The sequence below is a fragment of the Martes martes genome, assembly GCF_963455335.1.
Source record: "Martes martes genome assembly, chromosome: 1".
NCBI classification, from domain to species: Eukaryota; Metazoa; Chordata; class Mammalia; order Carnivora; family Mustelidae; genus Martes; species Martes martes.
Genome location: NC_137888.1, coordinates 128,545,781 through 128,568,288, shown reverse-complemented (window position 1 = coordinate 128,568,288; position 22,508 = coordinate 128,545,781). Strand labels below are relative to the sequence as shown.

Below are 22,508 nucleotides of genomic sequence, written 5' to 3'. Positions count from 1 at the left end.
TTGGAAATGCAGAATCTCAGGCCCACCCCAGACCGGCTGGATCAGAATCTGCCTTCTCCTGAAATCCCTACGCACCTCACGAAACACGAAAGTTCAGAAGCACTTCTCTCCGTGCAAGAAATGCTGGAGACATGGGCAGGGAAGCCAGACAGAAACCGAGAACAGTCTAATAATAGATTCAGGTGTCTGTATAGGGAGAAAAACTGGGGGTTTTCCTCACAGTTTGTTCACGTTTCTTCTTGTTTTCCTTTGACTACTAGACATGGCATTTCAGGGAGGGCACTTCCCGGCTCGATCCGGGTTTCCCCTCTGGCGAGTGCATTGAACTAGATCCTGTCTGTTAAGAGTCCTTCCCTCAGGTGTTCTTTTGGTTTCGGACTTCAAAGGCTGGTATTGGTGTGAACACACCTGTCCTGTTCTCTGGAGAAGTCCAGGCTACTGACTGGCCAGGAAATCCTTTCCTGAGTGATTCCTGCCAAAACCCGAGTTCAGCCTATTGTGTGGATCTGGCTAGGCAAGGGAGATTTGTCAGCTGCGTGCTTGTTGGATGATGTGGCGGCTAAACACAATCCTACAGAGAAAACATGTATTGTCTGGGTGACACAGTCACACAGGAACATCAGGACTTTGACTGGCATCTTCCGATCTTTGCCGAAACTTTTGTTCCATCGGTTGGTTTTAGGGATGCCATAATTTGGTACTCTGTACTCCTCCACCCACCTCCTTCTACACACACACACACACACACACACACACCCCACAAAAATTCCTAAGATTCGTTTAGGAATTTTGGATATATGACTGGTCATATCTGTATTCAGACAAACATCTCGCTCTATGCTGCAGGTTGGTGTAAGCTAGAGCCTGAAGCCAAATCCAGCCTCTGCCTATTTTTTATAAGTAAAATGTGACTGAAACTCAGCCATACTCATTAGGTAGTGCTATGGCTGTTTTGGGACTTCCGCCTGAAAGGGAACAGTTATGGCCAACCGTAGGGTCCCAGAACCTAAAACGTTGACTGTGTGGTCCTTTACAGAAAGGTGCCAGCCCCTACTGTAGCTCAAGAGTATGGGAAGGGAAGTTTGTGTCTTCCAGTCGGTGATACTTTGTCGAGTGTAGCAGTCACCAGATGATGCAACAGGGAACTCAGAAGCTAGCCTGCGCTACAGGGTAGCCTAAGGATTAAGAGATGCTGGGTTCAGAGAAGTTCAGCCCCTCTGTGTACATGGTGTGGAATCTTGAACAAGTTGCTGAATGTCTCTGAATCTCAGTGTCCCTTCCCATGAACACAATCATTGGCATGCCAGAGCCTGGGGGAAACTGTGGTGGTTACCCCCAGGTTCTTCTGGGGCGAGATGGACCATCACCCCAGAACCGAGAGCTTGTATCATATCCCATCATCGATACCGAAGGCTGCTGCAGAGGCACCTGCCGAAGTCAGGTTGCTGATACATGATGGTATTGTCCCTAAAGGATGCTGAGAAAGCCACCTTCTCTGAAGCAGAGTGATAGAGACTTGTTGGAGATGTGGCTTCCAGCTTCTTCCATTCCTAGTCGGGGGTATCCAGAATCTACAGAGAGAGACTGCCTCCCTTCCTAATTAGCCCTTTATGGTGCCTCTTGGTAGACGGATGAATAAATAGTCTCTTTGTACTATTTTATGAGCTTTTTGAGGGCAGGCGTCTGATTCACCTAGCATAGCATCTGACCTGTGGTAGCTGCTCAGTGTGTTGGCTGAGTGGACCACAGAGTATGGAATGACAGTCTGTTAACATCAACGCCCTGCTCTTTACAGAAACAAACTCGTCATTCTAGAGCCAGGAGAGTACACATGTAGTAAAGAAACCACCCGGGGGGGGAGGGGTGGTACAGCTCTTGGTTTTGGCTCTTGATCTCTGGGTCATGGGATTGAGCCCCACATCTGGCTCCACGTTCAGCGTGGAGTCTGTTTCAGACTCTCTCTCTCTCCCTCTTCCTCTGCCCCTCCTTCCTGTGTTCTCTCTCTCTCTCTCTCTCTCTCTCAAATAAATTAGTAAATCTTTAAAAAACACCAGAGATATAAGGAGTCTTCCGGTGATGGTTGTGGAAATCCCTGGGGCACCATGTCCTCAAGCCAGGACCTAGCACCCCAAGATACCCCTCAGCCTTCAGCGTGTGCCAAGAGGATGGAGACTCAGAATAGTGTTCCTGGTGAGGAACAACAAATATGAGGGCGAGAGCTCTCTTCTAGGGAGCCCTCAGATGGAAGATGCTGGCTGCCCTCTAATAGTAATCCCTGGGGTCACCTGGAGAAATGGTCCACAGAAAATATTCCATGACCTGTACAGACATCCAGAGAGCTGCTTTCTCCCATGGCCTCCCACAGGTTTGACTACCTCAGAGTAGTCAAAGAGGGATGCCAGGTGCACAGAGTTGTGCAAGAGGGATGAAGACAAAGTAGACAGATTGTCTACAAAGTAAATGCCAGGCTGTCATTTCAGGGCTGCCCTAGAGAAAAGCTCCAGCTAGCAACTGTCTGAAAAATGCCATTTGTAATTCCTTCCAAGTTCCTCAACCTCCTTACTCAAGTTTTGACAAAATCGGGGATAGTAAGGTCCTTGTGTGCCAATCCAACTCTCCTTGCCCAGCCTGTATATGAGTCACTGTATGTGGCTGGGCCTCAGCTTTCTCACTATAAATGGGGAACAGAAGTCAGAATTCAGTACAATAACATAAAGCACATAGTAGGTGCTCAACCAGAGTTCTTTCTTTTCCTCTCTTAAGTCCTGAGACTCATGGCAGGGAGAATCGTGAAGTAGGAATTAACAAAATGTTTAAGCCCATGTTTGGTTCAGCTCCTTTGTTGGTCTGTCTTTTTGAAGGTGTCCTGGTCCGTGAGATCCTCAAGCACATGAAGAGTGCAACTCAGCCATCGAACCACAGAAAACTTGTCATGTATTCCGCGGTAAGTGTTTTCACCTCCACTCAACAGCCATCCATTCAGGCAGTGATCTCTTTAAGGAGGGAGCCTCATTTTCTTCATTGTCACCTCCCTCTTGCCCAGTAGATGGTAGACATTTTAGATATTGATTCTTCAGCTCTCCTAAATATGTGTCTATATAACCACCTGCGTGGTTGGCATTTTAAATTTTTTTTTTAATTTTAATTTTAAAATTCGATACATAATTCTGGCCCTTGAGGAGTTTACGATCTAGGACTGACAAGAATACATAAACACCCTACAAAGCAGTCTATACTACAGCGTAAGCAAGTGCCTTGGTGGCATGGAGAAGGGAAGCATCACTTCTGTTCCAAACTAAAAGCAGAGCAGGAACGGGATGCGGTGATGAATGGGTGTGGGTGGGGAGTAAGGATGTGGAGGGAAAACCACAGGTGAAGGCTGTGTTTCAAGCCTCCAGGACTGGAAGGAGGGTGGAGCCATTAATGGAGGTGCTCTTGGGCCGGGAGGATGTAGTAATTTAGATAGCTGGGTTTGAAATGCCAGGGGACGTCCAAATAGAAACTCCAAGAGGCAAAGGGACTAGAAGAGAGAAGGGAGGAAGAGAGCTGCAGCGTGAAGTTAGAGCTACATTGGATGCAGAAAGAAGACTTCAGTCTTAGAAGCAGGAGCCAGGGAAAGAGGCACTGTTCAGGGAGTTGCCGGGGGCGGGGCAGGATTCAAGGGGTGCATTGAGCACTGAAATGGCTGTCCATGGAGTCTGCAATGAGCAGGGAATCAGGACACACAGTATGGGAACTCGGCTTCCCACCCACTTCTTTATGACAGAGGATTTCTCAGATGTGATTTGGCTGGAGAAAGCCACATTTTCATTCTGCAGGAAGATGGAAAAAGTGACTCCTGATACAGGGAAGTCTGTTTATCATCAAAGGTTCTGAGTGGTGTAAGACAAAAACTCATGGATGGAACAGAATATAGTCCTTCCTGGAGAGGGACTTCCTGAAACCAGTCCATTCTGCCAGTTTCTTTAGTTTCTCATCCGGTTTCCCGTTCTAATTGGTGTGACTTCTTGCAAGTTATAATTCCATAATCAGTTCTTTGTCCAGGAAATCAGTTCTAAGCCCTTTTTAATGTATGTACACTGCCATATAGTTCAGGCACCCAAATGTTATGCCCATTTTGTAGATACAGATGCTGAGGACTTTCAAAGATTATCAAGTTAATTAGTGGCAAAACTGAGACTGAAAACCAGCCCCCTGTGCCCTCCAGCCACTCTGGGATAAACAATTAACAATTACTTTTGAGCTATACTCTCTATTTCCTTACATTTTGACCTCTCTAACATTTATAACCTTATATATTCTTCCCCAGCTTTACTTTTTTAAGACCTTTTTTATTCATTTATTTGAGAGAGAGAGCACAAGCAGGGGGAGAGGCCAAGGGAGAAGCAGACTCCCCACTGGGCAGGGAGCCTGACATGGGATTCAATCCCAGGACCCTGGGATCATGACCTGAGCTAAAGGCAGACACTTAAACAACAAGCCACCCAGGCATCCCTCTTCCCCAACTTTAAAATCAGATTATTCTAATCTGTAGAAGAAATATAATCTAGCATTAATATGTTCCAAAATGTTTTAAAATTTAATGAAACAAGCTAGAACAGAGATGTTCCACTGGGGAAAAGCATGGTACAAAACCTGAACACCAGACTCAAATTTACTTTCTTTCATTTTGGGGTTATATGACATTAAGCAAGTTACTTAATTTATCTGGGCCTGTTTGTTCATTTTTTTTTTTTTTAAGATTTCATTTATTTATTTTACAGAGAAAGAGATAGAGAGGGAACACAAGCAGGGGAGTGGTGGAGAGAGAAGCAGGCCTCCCGCTGAGCAGGGAGCCTGATGTGGGGCTCTGATCCCAGGACCCTGGGATCATGACCTGAGCCAAAGGCAGACGCTTAAGGACTGAGCCACCCAGATGCCCCCTGTTTGTTCATTTTTTTAATGGGAATAATGTACTGCCTAGCACACAACAGATGCTCCACCAAAATTAGCCCTTCTCCTCTCTACCATGGGGGTATGGCAAATTTAAGTGATTCAGAAACCATCATGGTTCTCTACAAGTGCTTAGTACCACCTGTGGAATGTACATCTGAACCAAAGGTAAAGATGGAAAATGATTTGTTTCAAATCCCCACAGCATGACACTACCGTGAGTGGCCTACAGATGGCACTAGATGTTTACAATGGAATCCTTCCTCCCTATGCTTCATGCCACATAATGGAATTGTATCTTGAGAAGGGGTAAGTATCTAAGAGGTGCTTTTCACAATTAATACCACTGGACCCCAGGGTCTTTTGTCATTATTATTATATATTATTATTGTATTGTATTAAATGTTTTCTTAAAATATTTAATTTTCAATTAAGTACATAAAAATATAAGTACCTAAAAAAAAATGTGATGCAAAATAATTCCCTAAGTTAAAAATATTGGTATTTTTCCACTTTCAAATTTCATGAAACAATTTTATCCAAACTCTTTATATGCATCTTAACTTGTGTCTTCATCAGTAGAGCCAATTTTGAGTCCCCTAAAACTGTTTTACAGACATATTAACAGGGGCGCCTGGGTGGTTCAGTCCATCAAGCGTCTGCCTTAGGCTCAGGTCATGATCCCAGGGTCCTAGAATTGACCCCCCACAACTGGCTCTTGCTCAGCAGGAAACTGCTTCTCCCTCTTCTCCCCGCTTGTGCTCTGTCTCTTTCTCTTTCTATCTCTGTCACTGTCTCTTTCTCTCTCTCTCAAATAAATAAATATTTTTTAAAAAACAGATATATTAATTAATAAGGGTAATTTTGGCTGCTGTACAAATGAACCTCAGATTCTCAGAGGCTTATCCCAATGGACATTTCTTTCTCACTCATCTAATACTTCAACAGTGATGTCCATGGTTGGTTGCAGCACCTGAGTGGCTCAGTCGGTTAAGTGTCAACTCTTGATTTTGGTGGAGGTCGTGATCTCAGGGTCATGATCTTAGAGTCATGAGATCGAGACACACCTCAAACTCAGCACTGGGCATGGAGACTGCTTAAGATTCTCTCTTTTCCTTTCCTCCTCTCCCTCTCCCCCTAAAAAAAGAAAGAGAAAGAGAGAAATGACCCGGTCCATTAGGAGGTGACTCAATCATACTGTGATTTGGGGACCCAGGGTTCTATCTTTTTAGGACCTATAGTAAGGCTATAACTCCCATAGGTACACTAGTGATTCCTCTTTCATGGATTTGGGCAAAGTAAATTGAAAGGGTTCACCATTTTAAACGCCATTAAGAACATTCATGATTCAGGAGAAGATGTCAAAATATCAACATTAACAGAAGTTTGAAGGAAGTTGATTCTAAAACCCTCACAGATGACTTAGAGGGATTTAAGACTTCAGTGCAGATGTGGTAGAAATAGCGAGAGAACTAGAATTAGAAGCAGAGCCTGAAGATGGGACTGGACTGCTGCAATCTCATGAACAAACTAATGGGTGAGGAATTGCTTCTTACAGACGGTCAAAGAAGGTGGTTTCTTGAGATGGAAACTACGCCTGGTGAAGATGCTGGGAACGTTGTTGAAATGACAAAGGATTGAGAATATCACATAAACTCAGTTGATGAAGCAGCAGCAGGGTTTGAGGGCATTGACTCTAATTTTGAAAGAAGTTCTACTGCGGGTAAAATGCTCACACACAGCATCACATGCTGCAGAGAGATGGTTGGTGAAAGGAAGGGTTAGTCAATGTGGCAGACTTCGCTGTTGCCTTATTTTAAGAAATTGCCACAGTCACCCAAGCTTTCAGCAACCACCACCCTACAGTCAGCAGCCATCAACACTGAGGCAAGACCCTCTAACAGCAAAAAGATTACAACTCGCCGCAAGCTCAGATGATGGTTAGCATTTTTTTTAGCAATAAAGTATTCTTAATTAAGTTATACACATTTTTTAGGTGTAATGCTATTGCACACTTAATACACTACAGTATAGTATAAACGTAACTTTTGTATGTACTGGGAAACCAGATAATTGACTTGATTCACTGTATTATGATATTTGCTTTATTGTGGTGGTCTGAAACCAAACCTACAATATCTCTAAGGAATCCGTCTAGTCACTTGGTCTCACCTACATGCAAGGGAGTCTGGGAAATGTAGTCCCTTTTCAGCCATAATTCTAGTATGTGGAAAGAGAATCATGAATTTTGATCAACTATTAGTCATCTTTGCCATATCATCTTGAGACAAAAGATGCTGTCACTGGGAAAATCATTCCAGGGTATAAGTAGTCATTCACATAATATTGGGAAGTTTTTAAAAACATATCTCTAGGGATGCCTGGGTGGCTCAGTCCGTTAAACGGCTGCCTGTGGCCCGGGGTCTTGGGACTGAGTCCCACATCAGGCTCCTTGCTTGGCAGTGGGGAGCCGCCTCCTCCCTTGCCTGTGCTCCCCCTGTTCATGCTCCCTCCCTCCCTCTCTCTCTCTCTGACAAATAAGTAGATAAATCCATATATATATATGGATTTTTATTATTAAGTCCATTCAACAATGGACTTAATAAAAAATGGTTTGTCCCCATTATATTCTTCATAACCTCCTACAATGCAGAAGCCCAGACTTCCAGTGTATATATGTATACACACACACACACACACACACACACACATACATATACATACATATAATTGTGGTTACTACTGGTTATGTGGCTTTTAAAAGTGAAAAAAAATTTTTTTTTGAAAAGTGAAAAATTTTTAATGATTTATTTATTCATTTTAGAGACAGAGCACAAGCAGGAGGGGCAGAGGGAGAGAGAGAGAGAGTCTCAAGCAGACTTCGCATCTAGCAAAGAGCCTGACTCAGGCCTCAGTTCCCTGACCATGAGATCATGACCTGAGCCGAAACCAAGAGTCAGGTGCTTAAAAACAACTGTACCACCCAGGCACCCCTGAAAGTGATATTTTCAAAGGCTTATATATAAAAACACCCAACAGTTGCAGTTGTGAGGTTACTACCCCAAGAATGATCACTAAATCCTACCTAAGCTTCTTTCCTGCCTCTTTGGCAAATGACTCCATAGGCTCTCAAACTAGTTTTATAAGGCTGGCATACATCTTGTTTTTTTCAAATAAAGTATCGAATATGAGGGAGTATAAGGACTTAGGTATATACCCACACCCTCTTTCTGAGGTGTAATTTTTACAAAGTCTGGATGTATATTTAATTAAGCACATATGTTAAATATTGCTCAGTTCCATGTTTATTGCCTAAATAAGGAGAGCAGAGATACCTTCGTTCAGAGGAAAACCTAAAAGAAATCCTGAGAGAAGAAGAGAGAAAATGAAGTAAATGGGAATCACGAAGGGGAGAGAATAAGAGAAAGAAAACCCAATATCCCACCTGCTCCCCACTTCTTACTCAAAGTCTCTTCAGATCACCCCAATTCCCCCAACCATCTCCTCTCAGCTCCGTCTCCAATTAAGCCTCCTGGTTCCCACCTCTTTTGCCCCTGGTTATCTAACAAACCAGCCCTCCCATTTCCAACCTCTGGATCTGGCCCACCTGCACCAATCTACCCATTCTCACACCTAAGTTAGCTAATACCCACTCATTCCTGTAAATTCTTTCCCTCTTAACCTGTGTCTTCTTAACTTTTTTTTTTTTTTTTTTTTTAGATCTTATTTATTTGAGAGAGAGAGCACATGGTGGGGAGGGGCAGAGGGAGAAGCAGACTCCCCACTGAGCAGGGAGCCCAATGCGGAACTTGATCCCAAAACCCTGGGGTCATGACCCAATCCAAAGGCAGATGCTTAACCGACTGAGCCACCCAGAAGCCCCTAACTTCTTAACTACAGCTGACATATTATGGGCCAGGTGGAAAATAATTCAATGGCAATTCAGCAACACAGAACTAACAGCTCTATCTTCTACCTTCCTCCACCAGGGAGTACTTTGTAGAGATGTACTACCGGAATGAGACACAGCACGAGCCATATCCCCTCACGCTGCCAGGCTGCACTGCCAGCTGTCCTCTGACGGAGTTTGCTAAGCTGGTTGCTCCTGTGATCCCCCAAGACTGGTCCACGGAGTGTATGACCACGAGCAATGACCAAGGTACTGGGGACGTTATGAGTTAGTGTGTCTGCAGAGCTCTGCAGAAAAGGCAGAATACCCTTTCTCCAGGCAAACGTGGCTTTGAGAATATGACTCGGCCATCACCCCCAGATTTGAGGGAAATGAGTTTGGGGTGATAATTGTCTGTTTCAGGGGCCCCCAACTTCAGTCAACTCCTACCTCTCTCCCTGCCCCCACTTGCCTAAACCTTGACTTGGTTTTTCCAGTGTTAATAGAAAAGGGTATCATGTCAAAATAGAATCAGAGATTAAACTTAGATCAAAGTTCATGGGTCTGCCATGAGCTATATGATTGGCCGCACAGTTTGGGGGTCTTTTTTTAAGAACTCCCAGCTATCACTTGAGTAGGATTAAATGAGGTTGTTCTTTAAGTGTCTGAAGTGAAACAGATTTCAAACAAAATCCATAATCTAGAGTGAGAGCAAGAAAAGGAAAAGTTAATCCTAGGCAGATGGGCAAAGGACCAGCTTACCTATTGGTTCCGGCCTTCTCGCAAGGAAAGGCAGAGAAATGGATAGAGTGGAGCCATCTACAGAAATCGTCTACACTGGGAAGCTGGTCCTATCTTTTTCTATTTTATGTTAAAACATATGGGGTAGAAAAACTGAAAAGTAAATACCTCTTTGTATCCTTTAGCCCTGGAAAATCCACGTTACTTTTGAAGAAACCAAAAGCAAACTTGCCAGAAAACTTTGTTGTATATAATATATATGGCAGCTCTTGGAGCACAGACATCCTAGCAAATAAGTAATATTATTTAGGCACACAACACACCAGAGATGAGAACCCTGCGTGGGTGGTTTCCTTTGAAGATGGTAAGAGATGCTGACTCTGAAGTTGATTTAAGAGAAAAAGTACGATAACACGTATCAAACTGGAATAAAATTATAAATGTAAGAATTTCTAAGTACCTCCAAGATCAAAACTTACTGGAATGTTGAAAGTATGGCTGGGTGATAGCTGTCCTGAGCACAAGAGGGATGTGTAAGGATTTGATCCTGGGATCTTCAGAAAACCTAAATAAGTTCACAGGTCCTGCGGAAATGACTCACTGTGCAAGAAGAACTCATGTGCCAATGACACTATTTAGACTCGTGTAGATTTCCCAGGTGGCAGATGCAACACATCTAGAGAACACCGTGCCACGTGACCATGACAGATAAAGATGAGACAGTTTCTAGAGATGGTATCTGCTGGATGGCAGAGTCCAGAGCAAAGCCATTTCCTCACCTAGTGGGTTATGCGATGACTGACATGAGACATTGGTTCATATATTTATTTGTATTATTTTTTCCCAAGTAAATATTTGTCCCCCGCAGTACCATCTAGTTACCCTTCCCTCCCCGTGCATGTAACTTCCCTCCAGCAGTGAGCCAATTGTAAAATAGTGAATAAAGTTGCTAGTAGGGAGTTCAGAACATTACTGTTATGATGAATTGTGAAAAGTGTGTATGTGTTAAATTAGAATGAAATCCAAGAAGGACCTATTTGAGGGGCTCTATTTTTGTTTGGAGATTTTATCTTAATGTAACTGGAAGGAAAATATTAATGGAAAGTAAAAATGATTTTGAATTGCTTGGATGAGTATTTTACATTGAAAATGTACTAAGTTCGGACTTTACTGCTTCAGAAAAAGGCTAAACTGATGAATGGCTCTGCTTCATCTGTTAAGGGGGAACTTGCAAGAAAACACCCTGGGAAAATGTATAATGTAGCAGGGAAGCAAAAAGATACATATTACACAAAGGTTGTATTTTACGACTACAAGGGCTGCTAGGGGACGCGAGTTAACTGGATTCAGAGGGAGGGAAGCAGTCAGGGATGGCAGCCAAGGCCACCTGCAGGAGGTAACAGTTGCACCATCTGAAATCAGTTTGGATGGAGGTTTCTAATGGTGTAGCACAAGGTACTAGAAAGCCATTTATCAAATGTCTTAGTGGCTCGAACCTGGAAAGGGTAGGAGAGTTATTCAGCAGAAGATTCTGGGTCCAAGGAGATTCCCACAGGTAACCAAGGGGCCAATTCTAATAAAATAAAATATCATCTTCACAAGAGCAAGGATCTTTATCTGTTGTGTTCTCTCTTATATCTGTCCTCAGAAATATGTGTACCTGACATGGATTAGCACTTAATAAATATTTTCTCCAGGAACGTATAAATTACTTACCTTTCCTCCCTGAACCTACTGTCTCTATCTTGATTTGCAGCAATACCCAGTAACCTGGGAGTTAACTTTTGATCCCAACCTCTCCTTTATTCTCCATAGCTGATCTGTCCCCTCTTCTTACCAAACCTACCTGTAGAGTGTTTATAAAACTCTTTTCCTCAAGACACCAGTGTCAGGGCACCCGGGTGGCTCAGTCGATTAACCGTCTGCCTTCAGCTCAAGTCATGATCCCAGGGTCCTGGGATGGAGCCCCATGTCAGGCTCCCTGCTCAGCATGGAGTCTGCTTCCCCCTCTGCCCCTCCACCCTCATGCTTTCTCTCGCACACCAGGATCAACAACTTAATATTCAAATAGAGTGAAACTAATTACAAAATATGTTACTAAAGAGAAAACTTAGGGATTGTTGTGCTGGAGCCAATACCTACCAACCTCAAGAGCACCACGTGCACATCTTTCCCGACTCTGAACTCAAAGACTTGACTTCGGCAGTGTGAAATTGGTCATGGTGTCCTAGCAGGAGCATTTTCACCAAAGAAATCAGCATATGCCACAAATTAGAGTTTTGTTTTTTGTGGTTTTGATGCAGTTTCCTAGCACGCCACTGGCTTTAGCTCATAGAGAGCTTGTCTCAACAATAACATAAGGTGGTCTCCAACAAGATGAATTCAAAATCTGAACTCCTTTAAGGAAAAACATTTAGATTTGTTCCATGTGGTCTCAAAGAGTGATGCTTGGGGCAGCAGGTAAAAATTTCAGAAAGACAGACTGTGATCAGCGTGGGGAAACTCCTGGAACAGAAAGTCCTATTTGCCTTGACAGAGACACCATTAAGCAGGCCAAAGTAGGGGCGCCTGGGTGGCTGAGTTGGTTAAGCAACTGCCTTCGGCTCAGGTCACGGTCACGGTCCCGGAGTCCCGGATCGAGTCCCGGATCGAGTCCCGCATCAGGCTCCCAGCTCCATGGGGAGTCTGCTCCTCCCTCTGACCTTCTCGCCTCTCATGCTCTCTCTCACTGTCTCTCTCTCAAATAAATAAATAAAATCTTTAAAAAAAAAAAAAAAGCAGGCCAAAGTATAAGAGGTTATAGGTATTGAGTGATTTCTTAGTAGGGCCACAAACTTTAGCAAATAAAAGTACCGGGTGCCCAGATACATTTGAATAATAGTTTTAACTACTGGATTTTTATATTATATTGGGGGAAAAATAAAGATGACTACAGAATATTTAGGGTATCCTGAGAAAGCCAGTACAGAAAGCAGGACAGGGGTGCCTGGGTGGCTCAGTGGGTTAAAGCCTCTGCCTTCGGCTCAGGTCATGATCCCAGGGTCCTGGGATCCAGCCCCACATCGGGCTCTCTGCTCAGTGGGGAGCCTGCCTGCTTCCCTTTCTCTCTCTGCTGCCTCTCTGCCTACTTGTGATCTCTGTCTGGCAAATAAATAAATAAAATCTTTTTAAAAAAGAAAAGAAAGCAGGACAAACCATTAAATAAAGTACATGCAGAATGCCTGACAACTCCACCACCCATGAAATCCTACCCTTACCTGTAAGCAGTGTTATTTACTTGTGCTAGTAGACCCAATCAGTTTCATTCTCATATCAACTAAGTTAAGCAGAGTCTTTGCTGGGAAATTCCTAAGTTCCACCCTATGTTACTTGAAAATGATAAAATTCTTTTTTAGAAAATACTTTCTTAATGGCAGAATTTTACTGACACTGTCAGACTTTCTTTGCTAACAATCTCCCAAACCCTTTCTCAGTCTCCAACACCACATATTTCATGGGAAGGAGAATTAGTGATGGGAAGTTCTAGCTTCCTCCCTTATAGTCTTTGTAAACCTGAGACTTCACAGTAAATATCCACATGCCCAAGGCAAGAACCAGACCTTTATACTCCTTGAATCTTCAGACAATGCCTAGAACCTGGTACCTTCTGTCAAAATTTACTAAGTGAATAAATGTTCAGCCCTGGGGTGTCTGGGTAGCTCAGTCGGTTAAGCATCCCACTCTTGATTTCGGCTCTGGTCGTGATCTCAGGATTGTGAGATGGAACCCTGAGTTGCACTCCCCACTCAGCTGGGTGTCTGCTTAAGATTCTCTCTCTCCTTCCGCCTCTGCCCGCCTCTCTCTCTCTCTCTCTCTCAAAATAAATAAATAAATAAATAAACCTTTAAACATAAATCAACAGGGGCGCCTGGGTGGCTCAGTCATTAAGCGTCTACCTGAATTCAGTTGGGGTCATGATCCCAGGGTCCTGGAATCCTGCCCCTCATGGGGCTTCCTGCTCAGCGGGAAGCCTGCTTCTCCCTCTCCCACTCCCCCTGCTTATGTTCACTCTCTCACTGTCTCTCTCTCTGTCAAATGAATAAATAAAATCTAAATAAATAAATAAATACATACATACATATTCAGCCCCTCATACTTAGCCTGACTTCTTCCTGGCTGGGCCCAGATATCAGAAGCCTAGAACCCAATTGTTCAGTAAATAGGTGAGAGAAGCTACGAATGAGCCTCAAATGTGACTACACTATAAAGGCCCACTCACTAACTACAAACACATAGGTATATGCCAATATGTCTGTGATGTTTGGTCTGTTTTCATCACAGTCACCTTGGCATTCTCTTGTTCCCCCATTGCTATTTAGAGCCCCTGTTCAATGATACCCCTTCCAGCACCGCCCCCCCTCAGAGAGAAGGCCAGTGACAGCACCCATTTCTCATTCTTGTTGCCACTATCATCAGTTTCCCAGGACATGGGTCATCCTTCGTTGATGACATCGGGAACTTGCCTTGGCATACACCAACTCACTCCTCACTCCCACACCTGTCCTCCATCCAGGCAAGTCTGACATCACTATAGTGGCCCATCCCATATACGCTGCCCACCACAGCAACATCCAACCCTAGATTAAGCCAACCACACAGTTTCTACATTCTGATCGGCTGAGTGGAACAGAAACCTATTGTTACCACTGCAGATTATGAACGTTGAGATGTCTGTTCCACCCCAGCGGGGTCTTTCAGCACTTCTTGGCAAACACATTCACCCTTACTGGACTCTTCTCCTGTATTCTACAGGAAAGCCTTGTTATTTTCCCAAAACTTTGAATTCCATCTTGGCTTCTTTAATTCATATGAGATGTCCTAAGAAGAGCAAGACGGTCCATTGAAAAGTCTTTTGGGTTCTCCTGTCACTACCTCAAAATATCTTAGTAGCCTTAACCTGCCTTTACTGCTGCCCCTCAGGAAAACATGTTCCTCCCTGAGTAACCTAACTCCTTTTCTCATGTATAGGATCCCACCGCTCATCTCCTAGGACCTTGATGAATCTTACTTAGCTTCGTTTTCTTCCTCTGCTCTGGCTTCCTTCTACTAGGAACATTCCCAAATCTCTCATCAAAGAGTAGCTTCAAGTGCCTGCTCTCGGTCTCTTCAATCTCAGTTTTCTTGAACTAATTAATCATTTACATTCTGTATTTCCTCATCTCTCTCACTCCTGAACTATTCGAAAAAATGATGTTCTTCCTTCCATCTCTCTTTGGAAACATCCCTTTTGAAAGTCATTGGTGCCTAATCCAGCAACCTGTCTTCCTTTTCCTGCCAATATCACACATCCCCATTTTACAGAGAAGAAAACTGAGCCTCAGAAAATAACATGCCTCAAGTGGTAGGGTCAGGATTCAAGCCTCACACTCTCCAACGCCATATTTCTACTGTATCATCTTCCCCTTCTATCCTGCACCGGCTTCTTGACTATCCCCCTGGGACAGATTCCCAAAAATTAAATTAGTGGATCAAAGTATGTGAATATTCAATAAACAGTAGCTTCTTTAGTACGTATTATGTACCTAATCAGTGCCTTTGGAGGAGGCATTAAGTCTGCTGAGGAAATAGCAGCAAGACAAGAAAATTGCCCCCATGTGACCTAGACCCCTTGGCAGGGGCATGGGGAGGCAGGCCAGGAGGACAGGGAGATAAAGAATTAAACAAGTCCTGATGGTTAAGGATGGTAAACACTATAATAAAGGACAGATGGGAAAGGCAATTAGCTTAAGTCTAAGTGGTCAGAGAAGGCTTTTCAAAGGGGGTGATGTTTAAACCAAAGCCTAAAGGAGAGAGTTAACTGAGTGAGTAGAGGTGAGGAAAGAGGGAAAAGTTACCAAAAAGAGAGAGAGAGAGAGAGAGAGAAAATGTGTAGAAGCCCAAAGGCTAGACACAGCGTGCGGCATTTTAGGAATTAGAAGGACTATGTCTGGTTAGAGCACGAAGATGCTGAGGAGGTGGGCATTAAGTGTCTCAGGTCAAGCTGAGTAGCTCTGGCCATTAAAAGGTTTTAAGCAGATAGGGGCACCCGGGTGAGTCAGTTGGTTAAGTGTCTGCCTTCAGCTCAGGTCAGGTCCTAGGATCAAGTCCCACATCAGGGCCTCTGCTCAGCAGGGAGCCTGATTCTCCCTCTCCTAACCCCTCCCTCTTCTCTTCCTCCTGCTTTTGCTCCCTCTCATTCACTCTCTGTCAGGTAAATAAAATCTTTAAAAAAAAAAAAAAAAAGGTTAGGCAGAGGACATATGATGGGACTGGCTTCTGGTTTTAGAAAGACCTCTGCCCTCCTTGGGGAGAGCGGATTGGAGAACAGTGGGACTGAAGGCAGGGAGCAGGGCTGGGAGGCTGTTGCAGTAATCCAAGGATGGGGATGAGGGCACACTTACTCAAAGGGGAAAGAGGATGAGCAGACGGGACTTGGAGGTAGGGGCTTTTAATACTTATTGCCAAAATAGTTTTCAGCAAAGTAATACTGATTCACACTGCCTTCAGCGGCTTTCCTGTGTTTCACGTGTCCCTGTGTGGTAAGAGGGCTTTCAGTCATTTCCAGCTCTGTCTCTTCGCATGAGATACAACTGATCACACCCTCTTTTTCTCAGATTCTAGAACATGACTCTGTCAAACTCACAAAATCCTTCGCAGTACCAGGGAGTGTATGATTTAAAAAAATTAGGGCGAGAAAGAGAGAGACTATCTCCTGAGTCTTTTCTATGTTCTCAGGCTCATCCCTTCTTCCGGCCCCTAAATGTTCACATCCTATGTGTTGTCCTTGGTGCCCTCACTCTACCCTCACCATGAGCCAGTATCACCCAGGCCTCCATCTTCTACAATCCTTATTTCCACGTCTCCATATAGCATTCTGGACCTGTTTTCTCCAGCCGCCTAATGATCGTTTCTACGAGGATAATAAGCCATCTCAATCCTATATCTGAAATGAAAATTATTAAGTTCTCCACTCCAAACTGATCCTTTTTAATGTGCTTCCAGTTTCAGTTCATAGCCTGATCATCTCTTTTACCCAAACGAGAACCCATGGGTGGCCGGAATTCCACTTCTCCTCCACCAGTACATTTAGTCCACAGCAGGGCCACTTCGGAGTCTGCTAGAATTCCCTTGTCCTCCTGTCAGGACCACACTTCCAGTGCTGAGCCCTCAGTATCTTGTCAGAGGCATTTCTGCAGTTATCAGGCCTAGAACATCTCCACCATCCTATCTTTCTTTGCAGTGGTTTTCTTGTTTTAAGTACAAATTGAGCCCTGTCACTTCCATGTGTCATACTTGCTAATGACTTCCATGTGCCCAAGACAAACCAGACCTTCTAAGACCTAGGCCCCCTACCTCTCTGATCCTGTACTCCACCAGAAGCTATACTCCAGCTACTGCTCATTATTTCCCAAACACACTCGTGTGCAACTCATTCTGTCTCACGGCAAAGTCTTACTTACTTCAAAGGCCAGCTCAAATCTTAGCATTTCTCAAAAAGCTTTCCAACCTCTTTCTCTTCTAAATAGAAAGCTTTGTGTTAACCTCAGCTTTTTCTCTACTCCAATGGCAAGTCTTTTACACTTTTATTTTACTGTTTATCATATGATCTCATTACTGTCTATCGGGTTCTCCCACTAGATGTTGATGATCCCAAAAACAAGGGTCATGGAAATCCAGAATCCAGTACTGGGTTAGGCCAATAACTGGCCTACCATATGGTGTGTTCCCACTGCATGTCTAGGAAAGAAGGAAGGAAGGAAAAAGATTGAGAAAGCGTACTCCATGGGACTTCTATGACAACATAGCCAATAAAAATAATTGTAAATACATTTTCAGATATGGTCATCCATGGACATTAATTTTAAAGAATCATTAGTCTCTGCCTTCTTCCCTCGTTTCCAAAATTCCTTCCTCAAGTCTGTTCATTTCCCTCCACCTTTATATTAACTCCATTCACGGTGGTAATGGCACCTGTCCACCAGGATCTAACTTTATTAATATTCACCTTCTCGTGATGCTAAGAGGCATCCTGACATCAGGAGAAAACCACTGAGTTCTAGATCAGTAATTCTTTCCACAAATACTTATCGAGCACCTTCTATATGCCAGGTACTATTGTAAGTGCCTGGATTACATTCATGAACAAAAAAGACAAAGATTTCTGCCTTCATGAAGCTTATGTTCTATTAAATGGTAAGAGGGATGGATAATAAATAATAAACATAATAAACACTGTGGAAGGTGAGGATTGTAAGTGCCAAGCTGGGGGTGGTCATGGCGAAAGGGCATATTGGGTTGTCCCTTTAAATAGAAAGCCCTCGGGGTGCCTGGGTGGCTCAGTGGGTTAAGGCCTCTGCCTTCAGCTCAGGTCATGATCTCAGGGTCCTGGGATCGAGCCCCACATCAGGCTCTCTGCTCATCGGGGAGCCTGCTTCCCCCTCTCTCTCTGCCTGCCTCTTTGCCTGCTTATGATCTCTCTCTCTGTGTCAGATAAATAAATAAAATATTTAAAAAACAATAAAAAGTAAATAAATAGAAAGCCCTCACTGAGAAGATGAGATTTGAGGGGAGACTGGGTGGCTCAGTTGGTTAGGCGTCAGAGTCTGGATTTCAGCTCAGGTCTTGATCTCAGCATTGTAGGATCAAGCCCCGCATCTGGCTCCAGGTTCAGGGGGGAGTTTGCTTCAGATTCTTTCCTTCTGCTCTTCCCTCTGCTCACTTTCTCTCCTTGAAATAAATACATACATCTGAAAAAATATATATATGAGATTTGAGCGAAGAAGGTGATGGAGTTACCTAATGCAGAGATTCGTGAGAAGAGTATCTAGGTGAGGGTAGCAACTGTAGCAAAGGCAGTAAATAGGGGTGTTTCTGGGATGTCTAAGAACAACAGGAAGGCTGTGTGGCCAAAAGAGAGTAAGTGAAAGGAGAGTGGGAGGAGAGGAACTCCAAGAGGTTAATCAAGCCAAGTGTTACAGAGCCTTATCAACTGTTGTCATTACGACTTTGGCTTTTATTCTGAGTGAGATAAACATTCATTGCAGACTTTAAGTAGAAGAGTGTCATGATTTGACTTGAAGTCATTCGGCTGTTGTGTTGGAAATAGACTGTAGGGGAGAAAGGATAGAAAATAGGGAACAAGTCAGGAGGATGTTGTAGTGATTCTGGCAAAAGCTGATTGTGGTTCAAAACAGGGTGGTGGCCGAGAAGGGGAGAAATCGTTGGTTTCTGGATATAGTTTTTGGTAGAACCAACAGGATTTCCTGAAAGATTGATTACAAAATGTGAGAGAAAGAGAGGAAGTTTCCAAGACTTTGGGGCTGGGGCACTCGAAGGAAGTTTCCATCAACTGAAATGTGAAACGTTACAGGAAGAACAGAGTTTGAGGCAGGGGAGGGCACAGGGAATTGAGAGTTTAGTTTTGGACTTGTTGAGATTGAAATGCCTATTAGATGTCCAAGGGACTATGTCAAATACGCAGTTGAATATATGAGCCTGGAGTTTGGGGCAGATTTAAATATGGGAGTCATTAGTGAATAGTTTTTAAAATCATGAGACTGATAAGCCCACATTTTCAACCCAAATACAATTATCTGCTATCCTTAGCCAAATTCCCTAATCCCTCTTCTTTTTTTCCCTTCATCTCTGCAATGATAAGGTTAGGTTAAGTAAGTGATTTTCAGCTATGTTCAGTGGAGCACTTGGGCTTCCATAGACAGAGCTGCCACAGTCAGAAAGATGTTTGGTCTCCCACTGCCTAAGCCAACAAGCAATCCTTTATTTTTACAGCGAGGATCCAACATACCTTTAGAGATGGTACAAATTGATATTTATGATTTATACAGTATCATGGACGTGTGTGTGTGTGTGTGTGTGTGTGTGTGTGTGTGTGTGTATGTAGAGGGTAACTTTCCAGATGAAATAATGAATAGCATCTCATAAAAAATGACCCCGAATATCTCCCCACAACTAGTCAGCTACCAAAGGGATATGTATAAATAAAGGTAAAGATTAGCAATAGTACACAGTTATCCTAAAAATGCTTGTCATTGTTAACATGTGCTCAAGGTTTCCTCTCTGAAAGATACTTACTGAAAATCATATTCAGAAACTAAAAGATGTTATTCCATTTCTTTTAGACCCAATTAATGATAGTATTTCCTTTGACCCTGAAACCATTAGCAATTGATCATTTTAACTATATAAAAATGCGTAAAGTTAATGCTGGGAAAGGACCTTAGAAATACTTCAGTCAAAAAAAAAAAAAAAAAAAGGAGAGGGAAGGCAGCTGGGCGGGTCAGTCAGTTAAGCATCTGACTTTGCTCAGGTCATGATCTCAGGGTCCTAGGATCCCATCCCACATCAGGCTCCCTGCTCAGCAGGGAATCTGCTTGCCCCTCCATCCCCCATCCCACCCTACCCCTCTTGTGGTCTCTTTGTCTCTCTCCCTCTATCAAATAAATAAATAAATCTTTTATTTACTTAATGTATTTTTTTTTTAAAGATTTCATTCATTTACCTGAGAGAAAGAGAGAGCGTAAGTGGAGGGGCAGAGGGAGAGGGAAAAGCAGACTCCCTGGTGAGCAGGGAGCCCTATGCGGGACTTGATCCTGGGACGCTGGGATCATGACCTGAGCTGAAGGCAGACGCTTAACTGACTGAGTCACCCAGGTGCCCCTACATAAATAAATCTTAAAAAACAAAACAAAAAAAAAAAGAAAAAGAAAAAGAAAGAAAGAAAGAACAAAATACTTCAATTACCCTCCCTTTATAGTGGAGCTTAGGCCCAGAGGTCAAAGGTCATACCAGAACTGGACCCTAGGTCATCTCCTGACTCCTAGTCTAGTGTTCTTATCAACACACTATGCTGATTTCAAGGTTGCCTCAGAAATGCCACTGAGGTTTACCATTAAGGCACTGATATATGATCTTCCTATTTTCCTCATCTATTAATTTTACAATCTTTATATTTTCCTAATCCATTAATTTTACATTATTGCTTTTCCAATTTTTCCACAGTTCTAAGAGTCATCCTGGCCGTTGCCTTTTGCCTGGTGTCTGGTGTCCTGGTGGTGCTGCTGTTTACCCTCCTCCGCCATGGGCCCTGCTGGCACAGAGACCCCTATCGGAACATCTGAGCAGATGGCTGGACAAGGGCGGACACACTAGACCAACCTCCTGGGGTGCACCATCTCTCAGTGATGCCTCATTCGAAGGACAGGCTTTCACCATGTGGCCATCACCCTGCCCACACCCTTCCCTTTGAGCCTGTCTAGAGCAGGGTCCAAACTCCTAGAGACCCAAGGACTAGAGAATGAACCGGAGGTTACTTGGTTAGGTCTCCTGATGGTTGCCCTCCTCACAGCAGTGCGGGCTTCTTATTCAGCTAGGAGGTCCTTCTGCAAAGGATGGTAGTCCTCTCTAGCATGGATGTCCAGAAAGAAAGAAAAAATTGAACTCCAATCAGCCTTTTGCCTGCAAAGAGCAAAAGGTTGCAATGTGTGACAAAGACATAGATTAAAGAAGACTGGATAATGAGGACAATTAAACTAGAAGTAGTATCATGTAGGATGATTCTTAAGAATTAAGACCCAATTAGAAGGTATAAATGAATCATTTCTTTAGCTCTTATGTAGATTTAGTACAAATATGTACACACCCCTGAAAAGAAACTCCTGCCCAGTGTTTAGTAGCTAACAGAATTCTGTGTGTGTTTATGTGCTAACACACATACATACACGTAGCTGTATTGAAACTGCCTTCGGGAGAAGTATTTCATTTTCAGAACCTGTAATATCAACTACCATAATGGTAGCTCAGGTCATTTCCCCCACAACTTCTATAATGTGAAAAAAGCTAGAAAATCCAGGCAGCCATGTTTTTGTTGTTGTTGTTTTACCTCTACCATCATCAGACCTCGATACTTTTATAGTTCCAATTTCTTTGTTTCATCTTAAAGTGAGAGATTTACTTTGATGAGAACTCTTCATGGCCATGATGAAATACTAATGTATTTAATCACCACAAATAGATCTGAATTTCTCAAGTGGCATGGTAGAAAGAAAAGCGAGCTGAAGGTTGATGACACCCTGGCTCATCTCCGTACTGGCTTCGGGCCAACAACCTGGAACAAGTTCTTTTAAGTCTTAAACCTTGGTTTCATAATCTAAAAAATGAAGAGTCTGGACTGATGAATGAACACAGAAGTAACATCTAGTTCTCATGTTCTGTGAACAATTTGTTTTTCGTTTCGTGCTGGGGATTCGTCATTGTCCAAGCAAGCACTTTCATGATTGATACCATTGCATTTAGCCTGAAATGGATTCTAAACAATCTTATCCCATGATGACACTTTAACCATCCAGTTGGGAAATTCAGTGTCATTCATTGGTAGGATTCTTCACCTTCTCAGGTATTACTAAAGGTCCCAGAATGTAATTGGTGGGAAGAGTTGGATAAGAATCCTCTAGGCTACTGTCCACACTGGTCTCCAGTAAACACACTGTCCATTCCCACATGGTCTCCTGAAGGTAGGCAGAGGACATCTGTGCATGGCCTCCAAGGCCATACACTTGGACTTCACCATCCTGGCATTGTCCAGTCCCCTTCCTGGGATGATACCTATAAACCAGAAACTCTCCTAGAACCCTGCCCCATCTCTTAGTCTAGGAATCTTTCTCTCCCCTTGGATTCCACAGCTTTCTTCTGTAAACTTCAAGCACTTACCTCTATCACTTTCTACATAATTCCTACTGAGCCAAGACTATTGGGGGGCGGTGGGGGGGGGGAAGCCTGAGAAGGAGGGAGTTGTATTCTCTTGCCTGGCAACTGCTGCTTCCTCCTGCAACACAAAAGGCATGTAGGCAAAGAAATGCAAGATCCGGCTTCATCCTCAACCTGGGAAGGGGAAAAACATCTATAGCAGCAA

The 22,508-nt window shown here is 43.5% G+C and overlaps 1 protein-coding gene across 2 annotated transcripts in view; it reads left to right on the top strand.

Moving 5' to 3' along the window:
• ACP3 (acid phosphatase 3) overlaps nt 1–21,801 on the top strand; it is a 47,116-nt gene extending 25,315 nt beyond the window's left edge. The window contains exons 8-11 of one of the 2 annotated variants that reach the window (XM_080806923.1): nt 2,862–2,944; nt 5,138–5,241; nt 8,922–9,091; nt 20,600–21,801. In XM_080806923.1, coding sequence (XP_080663049.1) covers nt 2,862–2,944; nt 5,138–5,241; nt 8,922–9,091; nt 20,600–20,718 — 476 coding nt within the window. In that variant the 3' untranslated portion in view covers nt 20,719–21,801. Of the gene's footprint in view, nt 1–2,861; nt 2,945–5,137; nt 5,242–8,921; nt 9,092–9,747; nt 10,689–20,599 lie in introns of those variants that run through there. The other variant, XM_080806924.1, reaches the window with a different exon arrangement.
• The last annotated feature ends 707 nt before the right edge of the window (nt 21,802–22,508 follow it).